Here is a 15,463-nt window from a genome sequence, read left to right as displayed (position 1 = left end):
ACTATTTTCCTGTAGGAGAAAGCAATCTTTAATGGTGCATTTCAGCAAATTAACATTTCGGTCTCCTATAGACCTTTATTAGATGGATTGCCCTATAGAGGGTAAAGAGAGTACGGATCAAACGTTCTGTGAGACAGGCATGCTCGGACTCTTGGTTCCCTTCCCGTGCAACCACTGATAGAGAGTGATCTGCATCCCTTACACCGCTATTTTCCTACAAATTACTGCAATTGAGTAGCATTTTCCAAGGGTCCCTTTAATATAGATTGTTATATGAAAAAAAAGTCAAAAATGTTTTAAAAAATACATTTAACACAAAAACGTGATTTAAACAATAGGTTCTCAAACAATAGCTACTTTATCCTGAGATTGTTTGGACACTCCTAATTTAACTTCCATTATCAGTTATTTCATTTCTAAGGGTCCTTTAACATGGGCAGATGTTCTACCCGAAGTGAGCGCCCATCGACTATACAGCAAGTTGACACAGCGCAAAGCGTATGGGGACGAACTGTCGTAACAATAGTATTGATCGTTTGCCCCATCACGTCGGGATCAGCCAACAAACAAGCTAGTTTGTCAGCAGATTGCCGAGTTTCGATAGTTCACATCGAGATAGTTCCCCATGAATGTCCATTCTGACGATCATCAGCCCATGTAAAAGGGTTTTAAATAAGTTGCCTGTTAATAGAGTCATTGACTCTTCAGAAGGTTGTAGGAACCTGGACGAATAATCGTAATTCCTCGTTATTTAGTCCAACATTACTCTGATTCCATGGCACTTCCTTACAAAGGAAGACCCCATTTTGTCCAGAGTGGACAATGGAAGCCCTGGATGTGGTCTTTATTTTTTTTTTTTTTTTTGTTCAATTTGTGTCAATTCGATAGCCAAGAAACAGAAAACACGAACACTTCGCTGTCTTTTGAGAGTAATCTCTTCGTCAACTGCTCCTGGCAGTGGAATAACATTTCTAGATGTGGCAGTATATATTCCGATGAGAGAGTTCTTATTTATTGTCTCACACAGTCAGAACAATTCCAGAAACAGTAATAGTCGTCCAATCCGTCCACAAAATAACAGTGCTCTCCGAAATTGTGTTGGTTGTGGACATGGCAGAACAATTACAAGTTGTTTTTACCCTCGGAGGTTCAATTGACAAAATTGTCCTAGTGTTGAGATGGTGAAACCTGGGAAGACAACATAGTGAAGAGCCATGATATGTTGCTGAAGGCTAATATAAGTTATTTGTCATCTCACTTGTGCAATTTATTTTCGAGATGTGTGAGAAGTTAAAAAGCTGTATAGAAATTGACCAAAAAAAAGATCCAGGGAAGACAAACCTCAAAGAAGGACGAAGAGTCTTTAAAAACCAGGTATGTGGCAATAGGCTTCCAGCGATGCCAGTAAGATGTAGACCAACCACAACCCAACAAATATAAGAGAAGTCAGGATTTTGGGCAGCCGTGGACCCCCAAGTTCTCCTCCAACTGGTGGCCGTCTTCGATAGAGGAGAGCACCGAGGCAGACTATAGAAAGACCGGTGAATAAGGTGACAGAAAATGCAAGGCTACCGGGGGCCACATGGAAAGTTTTGCCCTTTCCGGCCCAAAATATAGAAGCAATGCTCCACGCAACACCTAAGCCCAAGAACACATTGACTGCATTGCTACCTGTCACATTACCAATGGAGGCATCGGCATGAGGGTCTTGGACTGCTGCCACTTTACTTGCAAATGTGTCTAAAGGAAAAAAAAAATAAAAGAAAGACATGAATGCACTATGCGGAAACCCGGATAAAGTTTATACGCACGTTAGTTTGATTAGTGTCTTTCTAATTTTATATCTATACGTAAAGAAGTTTTCCAAGTTATAAAATATTTGTCGATATTAACAACATTTATCATAACTGAATAAATGCAAAGTAGTCTATTAACAAAGACATAGGTCCATATTTATTATCTAGGTTGGTGCTCATGTGTTGCTGTATGGGGTGCAGAGGTAGCAGTTGAACCCAGCTCTCGTACCTGAAGTGGCGCTTTATCCACAGACTCCAGTATTATAAAAGCTCCCATACACATTAGATTAGCAAGCAGCCTAATGTGTAAGGGGGCTACCCGACAGATGATGTTGGGAGAAGCATTGGAATATTGGAATTCCAAGAACTGATTTTATTCCTTTTATTCTGCATGCAAATAAGCCTCTGCCAGAGGGGTATGGCAGCAGCTTTCTGTGTTGGGAATGCCTGTGTATGGGGGAGTTGGGAGAGATAGCTGTTGGCCAAATGATCATTCAATCAACGGCTATTTAATTTGTATGGAGGCCTTAAAGGGGTTATGCAGCCTTCAGCTATAAGGTTGCAGTCTCTGTGGCTGCAGACTTGGGAAACCTCACATTGAGCGCACAGTGTGCTGTAAAGATTCTCCATTGCAGGCACTGGGAGCAGGCGGTCATGTGACTTCAAGAATGCAATTTTCATACTTCTGGCCACATTCCGACTAGACATGTCCGACCTCGCTCAATTCACTTGCTTAGACCGAGGCCGTTCACGTCTAGTTGGCATGTGAAAGAATGCATGCAAATCTCATACTTGTGGTCATGCAACCGCCGGCACCAGGGGTTCCTGACAGCGCTCAATGATGATTCACAGTTCTGCAGGCACATAGAGTGACTGCAGACTTGTGACCTCAAGGCCAGACAAGCCCTTTAAGTGGGACATGATAGGTGGGGACCCTGTTATATATTTTGTCGTGGAACTTGAAGTTTCCAGTAAGTTTCGCTGGTGAGACTGGATACATTCAAGGAATATTTTACAAAGTAGTCAAGAAAAAGGTCCATTATCCCGAACAAGATTTGAATAGAGTAAGTTTCAGTCTATATTAGTTACGGTATTAGTCATTAGATAATTGAAAATATTTCTCATATTTGCAAAATCTGCTCACAAATGAATGAAAAAATCATATCGCCTAATATAGAATGAAACTCACTCTATTCAAATCTTGTCCGATACGATGAAGAGAGCAGAAAACGCAAACATTTTCATCCCATATTCATTCCAACCAGAGATATGAGTGTTCGTTCGATATGATTTTTTCATTCATTTGATAGCAAAAATTAAATTAAATTCTGAAAATTGGAACAAGTTAGTATTTGGGCATGGCCATGTCGTAGGAGCTTCCGTTGGAAATTTTATAGTGTCCAGCATTTTATTACTGTCTGGTAAAATGCTAGACCTCACGATGACGTAAACCAATGGAACTCATTATAGTCAATGGGGTCCATCGGGATTTTGACATGTGAGTGCTGCGGTAGTGTCATTATCACTGGATTTATGTTCCTACACCAGAACAGAGATATGGAGATAATAGTGGTGAAGTGAACGGAGCCAATGCAGTCTGCCTAACCTATGACCATGTTGGAGCAGCAACAAAGGAGACAAATGTCTCATTGTTCAAATTAATTGTAGCTTTTTGATGATGGGGCAAATTTGACCACAAATATGTTATACAAGATATATTCATTCATATTATGACTATAAATGGCATTCCACCCCTCCGCCCCCCCCAAAAAAAAACCCAATATAACCTACTTTACAGAGCAGTCCATACCTGGTACAGATGTACCCAAGGCTACAAAGACCACAGCAGTGACGGAGTCTTTGAGGCCAACTGTGCAGCCAAAGTGTGCAGCCAGGTCACCAGTGACAGCAGTGAGGATTCCAATGATGCAGATGGAGACCAGAAAGCAGGCCCAGCCGCCCCAGTATTCAGTGGGGGGCACAAAGGCAAAGAGCACCTTCCAGAAGACGGTCAGGAAATGCATGATGTAGTCACAGCAACTGGGTAGCCCTTCCTCACTGCTCTCCTCATCATCATCATCTCCTGCCCAGGATGGAACATGCAGAAAGGGTTTGGGGGGGGGAAGGTTGGAAGAAGAGGGCAGCGCCAAAGCAAGGAATAGAGGCAAAATGAGCAAAAAGATTTATGAACAGATTGGATAAAAAAAAGGGGGGTAGTGATAGAAGATAGAATGATAATAGGAGAAATATCAGGTTGAAGATTGGATAAAAAACGAAAAATCGTGGGATATGGTAGCATGCCAGCAGAGAGGGGGGAGAGGGGGAAGCAGTGTTAGTGGTGTGGAGAAATGTGCAAAAGCAATTCTGCATGTAAATTATGTGTGCAAAAAGTCGTGAGCATTTTGGGGTTAGTGTGCAATATATATCACTATAAGTGTGCAACAGTGCTGGCGTAAGCATGAGACTAAATGTAAAGCCTTACTGTGTTTTAGGAAAGCTATGGACATTGGAAATGACTGTGCGGAGAGTGATCATGTGCGGGATGTGACCATCTCACCTGCGCTGACCGTGACTGCGCTCACAAACTGCTCCCTCCAACTGCTGCTCCCGACCACCAAAGCCAAGTTTGCTTTCTTGATCAGCTTGTCCACAGTGCTCTATATATATAAAACGAAAAGAGGACGGGGTTGACGAACCACAGGCTGTAAGTATGAAGATGTTGACACCGCAGGAAAGGAAATGATAAGAAAAGAACATGCTGAGAAAATTGAGGCAGATTGAGGAACATGGGGAGAAGGGATAACATAAGATTAGGTTGGCGGCACTGGAAAATATAAGACGAGTACTGAACGGAGACTTGGGTCATGCTCGAAGAGTGAGGGAGGGTTGAAGAAATTGAGTGATAAATGACTGGATGTGCACATTTACAAATGTTACAGCATTTTTATCACGGGAACGTATCCTAATCAATGAATATTGACTGTTACCTTATAGTACCGTATTTTCAAGTAAAGATTTGAATGGATCTGTGTAGAGGAGATGCTGAATAAATCTATATGGCTTAAACGAGACCAGTCACTAGATCAAAAGTGGCCAGTATTTCCTTTTATTTTTGTTCCCTTGAGTATTCAATTTTTTGTATTTTTCAAATCAGCTATACAGTCCCAGATATATGAGCCTTTTTATTTGGTGTTAATTTTTATAGTCTTCACAAAGAGGAGTGGCTCACTGGATCATCAGGGGCGTGTCTTTAGATTGTGATGTGTTAAAAACTAGTGAGCCTCGCCCCCTTGTAAAGAGATTAACAGCAAAGCCACAAAGAGTTTACCTGCCCAGATCACAAGAACTCATGCACTAATAAGATGCAGCAAGCCCTCTTTAATAAAGGTGGAGGCAACACAGGTGCAAACTTCTGATGAGACAACCACTCACAGCCTACCAATTCATGGAGTCAGTGATTGCTTAGTATTGAAACTGCACACAAATAAAGTTTATATAGGGCACCAGTCAAACAGATGTAGTGTACAGTGTCTGGCTTTCAGCCTATTAGTGATGCCCATACTATTAGATTAGGTGGGCTGCTTAGCACTATATGAATGCACCCCAACAGAATAGACACCCAAGTTTACAAGTGTGAAAAATATTAGAGATATAATTTATGTCAATCATTTGTATCCTATTTGGCATGGGATTATAAAACACCCTTCCTTTGTGCAGCAGAAACAGAAAACCTGGATCAGCTGGTCATCCAGCATTTTCAAAGCCTCAAGGAGAAAGCTGGCACCTAGTTCAGCAGGTGGTCAAGGTTCAAAAGACTGTGACTGACAGATCTCACACCTTGAGCCAGCTAAGCTCAGGACAAAGGTTTGCTTGCAATATAGATTCACACTGAATCGAAGCTGCCAAAGAAACCTTCTGAAACATTCTAGAAACATAATTCCATTAGGAGCTATGGAGATATACATCCTAGCTGTATAATGTGTATATTTCCGAGATCCCCAGAACATGGCAAACACATTTCAGAGTATTGATCCAATCTAGTACCACAGGGTGGGGGTTATGTAGAATGGCTAGTAGGAGCCAGGTAGCAAAGCCATGTTTGGTCTCAACGCGTAGCAGGGGCCTGGCCAGATCTGATGGTGCCAAAACCACATCCCTAGGACCATCCATTAAGGAGTTATGACCGTGCTCAATTTTTGTAGTTTTTAGCTGCTAGATGCAAGGGGAGGGAATTAAGGTCCAGCCTAGGTGACAGGAGGGAGTGACCCATAGGGGTTAAATGCTCCTGTAAAGCATGGCCCATTGTTTTTTTGGGGGAAAGTCAGGACGACATATCGTGTGGTGAGAAGTCCAGGAACAAAGGGGACCACCAGCCTCCCATGTGGCAACCCCTCCCACACAAGCCAGGCCTTTCATCTGACTGATAACTGACTTATATTCTGCATACTTTGTACTACCATTATTTGTATTTGCATATCTGACCATTTCATATATCTAACCACTGTTCATATAGTGTTTTGTCTAGTGTGCCCTTAAGATGATTAAATATACAATTTAACCTTGGGCTGCTCGGCTTAACTTTCCATGCTATCGGGGCTGTTTTCTGGTTCGATACATTCCCGTTAATGGACTTATATCTAACGTGGAGCTGGAGTCAGTCCTACCAAGCTGACTTTACGTGTCCCCAAGGAGTGCAGAGCATCACATTGGTGTAAGTGAGGAGACCGTACCACGCGATCCATCGGACGTAATAGTGACGTCAGGCGGGGTTGCGAGGTGTCGGTTCTTCACATGTGGTGGCAGCAGTGGGATTTTGAATGATCTCTCTGGTGCCATACTTCACGACAAGGACAACATAGATGTGCTTGGCTGTGTGACCAGCGCCCTATACAAGCCTTATTTGTGTGCAAATTCAATACTAAGCAATCACCCATTCCATGAATTGGTCGATTGTGAGTGGTTGTCTCATCATCTCACTAAACAAAAAGATCCATATCGCTTGAACCGTATGGCAGAATTTTTAAAAACAAAAAACTTAATCAGAGAAATAATGGGAATAAATTAAGAGCAAAAACTGGCCACTTTCGACCTAGTGACAGGTCCTCTTTACAGTTAAACTGGTCTGTCAAAGTACCAAAGATTCTTCTAGAGGGTTCAGGGTATGACACAATAATGGCCCAAAAAAGTACAGCAGAAGACAATCCCCTAAGGCTGCCGTCACACTAGCAGTATTTGGTCAGTATTTTACATCAGTATTTGTAAGCCAAAACCAGGAGTGGGTGATAAATACAGAAGTGGTGCATATGTGTCTATTATACTTTTCCTCTAATTGTTCCACTCCTGGTTTTGGCTACAAATACTGATGTAAAATACTGACCAAATACTGCTAGTGTGACGGCAGCCTAAGATTTTTTAGATTAGTGTATGCCATTAAGCTTTAGATGTTAAAGGCTGATTTACAAATTATTTATTATTGACCTTATTGATTATCTATTTGTGCAAGTATTGTGATTATAATGAAAATTAAAGAGTATCTTTACCTGGCGTGAATGCCGCTGTTTTCCTGAATCCGGCATTATTTTTCTTTTGTTCTTCCGCTCCTCCGTTCCTGAGATATGGCCTAGTCTTGCTACCAAGGGGATGTGGTTTTCAACTCCTGTGTTTGTAGTCTTTAAGAAGATCACACTTCTTTGGAAAACAGGACTGGGTTTATATACAGGGAAGAGGAGGCCATATCTCAAGACAGGAGAGGCACAGGAACAAAAGAAAAATAACTCCAGATTCAAGAGAACAGCGGCATTTAAACCACGTAAAACAATTAAATATCAATAGCAAGTGTCAGGTCCTCTTTAAAGTGAGATGTGCATGTTCTGTGGTGGGTCAAGGACAAACTCTCAGCCCAATTGACAAATCCAGAAGAAATATGGAGCCATGCATCTGACATTAGGTTGTTGACTTCTGCTATCAGCAGTTATCTAATGTTGCCGTCCATTCTATCCTTAGGGTGCACTCTTTTCTTTTCTTCTCCATCGCACCTTGAACTCATATGATTCTTCTATTATGATTTCCATCTTGCGATGTTCTCCCAGACTGGGACTTCCTGCAATCTCCTCACCGCTTTTGGTACACACCACCCATTTTCCACCTGTCTCACCTAAGTGGAAAACATCACAGGTTAAACCACAATGAATTTTATTGGCGCTGACAAACAGAGTTACTGCACGAGAATACATGCTGGGCAAGTCATTGCTTTGCAACCATAATTTTATGGGGGTATTTTCAACAGCACGGTGGTCAAGCATGTGCCCTGATGCTCAACCCCAAAGTTTGAGGCGCTGACTAAAAGCAGCAAAGCAGATGCATTCTGATTGTCATTGGAAGTCACCCATTTTGGAAACCTTAACAAAACACAATCTGATTAAAGCCATATTTTATCCATTTGATGAGATCATAAATCAGACCGTAGTGAACGGACTGGCATTCTCTATTCCGTTAATGACTCTGAATTCTCACAATATAAATATGATACATTCCCCTATAGACAAAAACAGCATAAACATCATCTGACAGAGGAACACAAAATGATCTTCTTGGAGAACTCGTCTCTAGCCACCAGGAACGGTAAAGAGGAATGTTTAATATTGCAATTTTGCCATTAGTTATATTAAAAAAGTGTAGTTCACTTAAAATAGATGGCATAATAATAATAATCATATTTCTCTACTATTTATTCTTAGCCTCTGTTAGGCCTCATGCACATGGCGCTGCTCTATGTGGGTGGTTGTGTGGTGGCACACAGTCGTTTATTAAAAAATAATCTGTAACATGGTGTCAGAAAGAAGATAACTCTAAGGTCTTTCTGAGGCTGGCAGCTCATAAAGGCTACCTCAGACAGACTTGGAACTTGGAACTCCACCTAAAAGCTTCCAGAGGAACCTCAGCCTTAACTCTTTACTTTTGTATACAGAGATTTTACAACGGAGTCCCTGGGGTTGGGTCCACGGAGTAGCTGCTGGATGGAGCTTGAGACAAGGATAGTCTATCTAGCACGTTTATTAAAAGAAGGGACAAAATCAGAAAGCAATACCATACTCAAAGGAATAGCCAGGATTGGATATCAGGAGGACAGTCAAAAAGCAACATGAGACAAGCTAAGGTCAGATCAAGGGGGATCACGAATATGTAGTCAGGGTCACAAGCCAGACTAAGAAAAAGGTCAGTATAACAGAAGAAGAGCATCAGAGCACAATAACTGGCAGGTTAAGTATATTGTGGTGCTGCCCAATTGCCCACAACAGGGAGCTGCCTAATTCCATTGACGTACTGGACAGCACACCATCTGACTGGACGCCGCCGCAGGTACCAGCTACTCCAATATTGCTGGCTGGACGGTGGCTGCGCAATCCAGTAATTTTGGCCATGACATGTCCTCCATCACCAGCAGCACCTGCAAAGTGAATACCGCGATGCCTGTCGGCAAAAGCAGCTGTCGGTGGTGCAGGTCCAGGGATGTAACAATGGTAAAAGTTGTCATTCATACATAATCTTTTAGTAAAACCATTGTCTACTTTTGTTTAACATTTGAGTCATATTGAGGAAATGTTATGCTCCAAAATAGTCTGTGAGTGCACCATTATGGCTCCCTACAACTCGATTACGGTACATAGCATAAGTATTACCATTTGCATAAGTCCAGTTGCACACATCCATGAAATACCCACTGATCAGATCAAAAGCCCTGACCTGGCCAATGGATCTTTTGACCTGACCCAGCTGCATCATAAATCCCTATGTAGCAATCAACTTGGGTTGGGAGACCCAGTGGTCAGGCCAGTCCAAGCAGGCTCCATATTTCACAGAAGTGTGAAACCGGCTTTATCTTTCACCAATAGTTTTTCTTCCTCCACCTAAATCGCTGTTTAATTCCCACTAATTTATGAATTACTCTTCTTATTTTACCTCCTCTCTGCATTTCGGGTTCTCCAAGTTCAATGAAGAAGTTCTTGTTTTTTTCATATTCCTCATCATCAATGATCTGTATCTCAATATATCTCCTGGAAGAAGATATGTAGTCAGTGTATTGGGCACACGGACCATAAATCATGTACATTCACTTCATGCATTAGGAATTCAACATATGAAGATTTTAGACATTGAATTCTAAAGTTCAGCAAAATTACACCTGGGGTGATATACTACTGTGCACCACTGATTACTACGAGGAACCGAACACGTCCCGAATGTAAGAAGAGCCAGATATAACAGGTACAGATTAAGGTCTAATGTCATTTAGTTTATTGTTCTTCATGGGTAAAGATATCACACCAGAATGATGAGATTGGATGAAGAATTAACCAGTCCCCACCGCAACAATACGATAAATATAATATAACTGAGAATCCTTCATCGGGCCGAGCAGCAGACTGTGACAATGGGAATAGAAAACAATTATTGCCTAAAAGGCAGCACAACAATAAAAGAGATGGTATGTAATGCAGGAAAACTCATCACTTCTAGCAATCGCACAAACCTTAATCCTCCGCTATTTATGTGTCTACGGACCATTGCATTTCTTAAAAATAAAATACATTTTTTTACAAGCACTGGCGACAGCGGTGAAAGATTGGCTCATCCGGTAGCAGTCACATGGCTGGAAAAGGGATTATGGAGACCACTAGGGAACAGGGGAAGCATTAGAAGAGGAGTGATGGAAGCAAAATTATTATTATTATTATAATTGAGAAGTGTAAGGAACCCAAGTGGAGACCCTGTAATGTTACAGAGCGGGGTCACCAAGTGCTGAGGAGCGTAGGGCAGAAAAGTCACAAATACTGACTCCATAACTGCAGAGTCCAGACCTCCTCTGGTATTAGCGGAAACACTGCATGTAGCCTTACATCACCAAGCACAATACCGAGCACTGGATGGAGTGGTGTAAATCCGCCACCACTGGATTCTGGAGCAGTGAATACGTGTTCTGTGCCGTGACGGATCACACTTCTATATCTGGTGTCTGATGAGGAACCTGGGTTTGGTGAATGCCATGAGAACGTTACCCGCCTTACTGCATTTTTCCTGCCGTAATGTTTGGTGGAGGGATAACGCGATGGGCTTATTTTTCAGAAGTTGGCCTTAGCTCCTTAGTTCCCGTGAAAGGAAATCTTATTACTTCTGCACAAGACATTTTGTACAATTGTAGCTTTTAATTTTCTGGGAACAATTTGGGGAAGGTCCAATTCTATTCTGCACGACCGTGCTCCAGTGCACAAAGCAAGGTCCATAAAACATAGTTGGGGGCGTTTGTTGCAGAAGAACATGACCTCAACCCTATCCAACACCTTTGGTATGAACTAGATTGGAGATTGTGAGTCCTGCCCTTTCCTCCAACATCAGAGTCTAAGGCTACTTTCACACTGGCGTTTTTTTTAATACGTCGCAATGCGTCGTTTAGGGGAAAAAACGCATCCTACAAAGTTGTTTGCAGGATGCGTTTTTGCCCCATAGAGTAACATTACCGATGCATTGCGACGTATTGACACATGTCGCAACCGTCGTGCGACGGTTGCGCCGTGTTGTGGCGGACCGCCGGGAGCAAAAAACATTAAATGTAACGTTTTTTGCTCCAGACGGACCGCTTTTTCCGACCGCGCATATGCGGCCGGAACTCCGCCCCCACCTCCCCGCACCTCACAATGGGGCAGCGGATGCGCCGGAGAAATGCATCCACAGCACCAGTTGTGCGGCGCTAACAACGCTAGCGTCGGAATCTCGGCCCGACGCAATGCGACAGGCCTAATTCCGACGCTAGTGTGAAAGTAGCCTTACCTCACAAATGCTCTTCTGGATGAAGGGGCAATATTTCCCACAGACACCCTACAAAATCCTACAGTAAAATGTACAGTAATAGAATTTGCTAAAAAAAATTTTTTAGAGTGATTACATAATATGGAGCTTGTTGCACCAAACAAAAGTATCTCTCGTCTATTTATATATTTCTGCAGTTTCTTTTTGTTCTATTGTTGCCAGCATTTTGTTTCATAACAATGGAAAATCACCAATCTTTTCTTGGAGCTCTGCATTGTGTCACTCCTCCAGGAATACATTGGCATCTGGATGTTACAGTTCCTGTACTCTCCAAAATCAGGTCCAGTCAGCACAAATTGGCCAGTCTCACACTGTGTAGGGACATGCCCCAATAAGTAGATTAATGCTAACATCCAGCTGTCAATTTATTTCAACATTTACAGCCTTAATAGCAGAGGAACAGCACAGCAGAATTCCGACCAGAGAGGGTCCAAAATTCTACCAAAATAGATGTCAGAGAGATCTTGACAGTTCTCTTTAAGATTATGATGCTGATATGGTCCCCTATTATTTTTTTGCTATGTACATCCTCCCTTATGGGTTTTTTTTCCTATGGATTGTTCTTTTTATATCCTTTGTTGGTTAATTAAAGGCAGATGCTGTTTGCTGATATAAGTGAACAATGTACCAACGTCAAGGTCTGTGAGAATCTCATTATTTCTGTCAAATGATGCTTGAACCTCATATTATGATTTTTTTTTTCCACTTTAGTTATCCTACGTTGATTGCCTGGTTTTTGACATCCAATTTTTTTTTTTTTTTTAGTTTTTTTGGTTATGTTTCGCTGAAAGAAGAGTTCCTTTGCATAAAACTGGTAGCTAAAACTGAGAGCAATATTTATTGCAGCTTTAGGCTAGCTAACCGCGGCCAATAAGTGACCGCTAGTGATGGTCTTGGAAGGATTTAGCCTGTTTTGTTTAGTAGTTGGTCCATATAATACAATGGGAGAATCGATTTACCTATTTTTCTAATAAATTTATCAAAAGAAAATCACAAACATGGTGAATTATTTCACCATTGTTTTCCAATGGGTAGTGAATCAGTGAAACACAAATCAATCAAGCAAGAAATTTCCTCACTACCTGACAAGAGCCAGAACATTACTCTATACAGAATATTATTATTTATCAGCCATCTAATCAGATATCCCCGTATATTATACAGCCTAGATAAAGGAGGATGCAGCTGCTTCTAAAGGGTTGCTCTCCATGAAGGGGCATGGCTGCTTGTAAAAGGTTACTCTGCAAAAAGAGAACATAGCTGCATCTAAAAGCTTAATGTACAAAAGAAAAACACATGCATGGTAATGATTAATCTGTAAAAATAGGTGCCTATAAAGGGTTAATGTGTAAGGGAAAAAAAAAAACAACAGCTGCCTGTAAAAGATTAAAGGGGTTCTCCACTACTAGGACAGCCGCTTCTCCGTCTGAATGTTTGTCCCCGGTCAAAATCAAAAAGTTGAGTGCCCAGCCGCAGCTCTCACTTCTTTTTGATTATGTATACTTCCATAGGTGGGGACAGTGACGTATGCACTGATTGGACGCAGCGCTCACATGTTATAAAACTGCACGTGAACTGCTGGAATGGCGCCGGCATGGGAATTGAGCATAAGCTATTTTATTTTCACAGAGGTAAACATTCAAATAAAGCCACGGCAAATTAAGCATAATGTCCCAAGACCCCAGTTCTTTTGCTATCTGCAGCTCAGATCCACGATTCAATCACATACAGTATATGTAGCATAAATATGACGCAAATAATATCATCCTTCCGACTGATAGGGATCCTTAAATCACAGTGACCCCGTTGTCTTATCTCTGCATTATATACTGTACATATATGTTATTCGTGGGCGCTGATTCTGCTTTATTTCCAGTTAGAAAAAAGTGGAAACTCCCAGTCAAGATGAGGACTAGGAGACGATTCTTGAGTCCCCAACTAAGGTATCCCCTTCGGCAAACAATAAAATGATCCAAATGTATATAATACATCAATAATATTTAACCCCGTTACGACTATTCAAAATAGGGTGGTCTCAATCTTCAGAATGCCTCAGATGCCATACAGTGGAGGAAGATTTTATACAAATGGTATGGGGATGTCCAGTTATCCTATCTTTTTGGAACGAGGTAACTTCATTGTTGACCTCTCTTGTACATATTCCCGTCCCTTTGAATCCATTACATTGGATGGGCAATACGCATCCATCTTTCAGGGCCTGGATTGAGCTGGTAAATTCAATTATACCATATGAACAAACCTTATACCAGAATAGGGGCTGTTTAGGGAAATTTAATAAAATTTGGGATGTATGGAACTCGTCGTACCTCACTATGTCATCACATGGTTGATGGCCTAGCTCCAATATGATAGAGTTTAAGGTAAAATGTGCGTTGGTTCACGCTACGCTTCAGCACTAAATTATTAATGAGATGGAGATCGTTTTGGCAGTAAGATAGTTTTAGGGTTCTAAGTACTTTAGACATATTGTAATATCTCGAGCTTTACATTACCCGGTCTATGTATTGAGATTTGCATTAATGAAAACTCATTATATACTTTTACTGTTTTCTTCATGACTTTTATGATGAGTGTATAGGGGCTGATCTGGATATATACAAACTATGTATGTCTTTTTGTTGTTGTTTAATAAACTACCGTAATTTAAAAAAAAAACATTCAGATGAGGAAGCGTTTGTCCTAATACTGGACAACCCCTCTGAGCCTGAAACTGACATGAACAGGAGAGGGTAGTGAATTATAGTTGTTCTTTTTAGCCTCATACTGATTCTCCATAATACACAGGTATCTATCTTACATTGCCTCCTTATAATAACATTAGGCATAAAATGAGAGACTATGATAATTTAGCAGTACTCATCTTCACTGTGTTTTCATTCTGAATAGTCCCAGTTTCTCACTACATATAGTGCTATCTCCAAGCTCAAAAGCAGATAGTCTCACACAGCAGTCAAAATAGTATGACAGTGGAGAGCCCCACTTCATCTTCTCTTTAGCTTTCATCACTAACTTTGATTTTTTAGTTTTCCTAGTTACACATATTTGAGAAAGTTTTTACATGTTAGTTCATGAAGTTTTGTAAAAGGTGGTAGGTCCTGTCAAAGTTTTTCTGATTACAAAAACATCATGACTATCAACTGCAAAGAAGTGATTGCTATAGGCAAAAACATGACACTAAGACTTAAAGAGGTTATTGCTGTGATCTTTGTGCTGTTCACAAGGTCTCATCCGTTTGTCCGTACTTTGGATCTGTAGCTGAAGGATAACCCAATGAGTCTTTTCTAAGAAACTTTTTAATAGATTGCTTCCATGCCTTTGAAATAATAAAAAAAAACATCCTTCTCTATAGAGCAAGAGTGATGGATTTAATGATTAGACTGGCAGACAGAGAAGCTTTTTCAGCCAACACTACATATACACCTTGAAATAAAGGCATTAATCTCACACCTTTGTCCTCTATTTGGCTGATAATGAGAGCCTCATATTGAATCTTTTACCAATAAATTCACAAGTGTTACAACATTCTTGTGTTATCTGCGCTCCTCTTTTACGAATAGACATAATAATGTCACATTGTAGGACATTTATATTTAAAAAGATATTTCCATTTTTTGGAAAATGAAGTGCATTCATTATATAATGAAAGTTGTGACTTTCCAAAATACCTGTCTATCAATTTTTTTGTGGATTTTAAAATATCTGCTTGCAGTCTTCGGATGAAAATTCCCATTTTTACATGCAGAGGATAAGAAACTTATGGACATATGATGAAAGCTGATCAC

At 40.9% G+C, this 15,463-nt stretch overlaps 1 protein-coding gene across 2 annotated transcripts in view; it reads right to left on the bottom strand.

The window, feature by feature from the left end:
- Positions 1-867: 867 nt before the first annotated feature.
- LOC138648686 (sodium/calcium exchanger 1-like) overlaps positions 868-15,463 on the bottom strand; it is a 103,136-nt gene continuing 88,540 nt past the window's right edge. For both annotated transcript variants that reach the window (XM_069738480.1, XM_069738481.1), the window contains exons 3-7: positions 9,756-9,850; positions 7,832-7,950; positions 4,354-4,453; positions 3,607-3,879; positions 868-1,740 (exon numbers count right to left, since the gene is read on the bottom strand). In XM_069738480.1, the coding sequence (XP_069594581.1) occupies positions 1,364-1,740; positions 3,607-3,879; positions 4,354-4,453; positions 7,832-7,950; positions 9,756-9,850 (964 nt within the window). In that variant the 3' untranslated portion in view covers positions 868-1,363. The remainder of the gene's footprint in view (positions 1,741-3,606; positions 3,880-4,353; positions 4,454-7,831; positions 7,951-9,755; positions 9,851-15,463) is intronic.

Source organism: Ranitomeya imitator, chromosome 9 (genome assembly GCF_032444005.1).
Source record: "Ranitomeya imitator isolate aRanImi1 chromosome 9, aRanImi1.pri, whole genome shotgun sequence".
In the NCBI taxonomy this organism is placed as follows: domain Eukaryota; kingdom Metazoa; phylum Chordata; class Amphibia; order Anura; family Dendrobatidae; genus Ranitomeya; species Ranitomeya imitator.
Note: the sequence above shows the minus strand (reverse complement) of the source record. Positions and strands in the feature narration are given on the sequence as shown.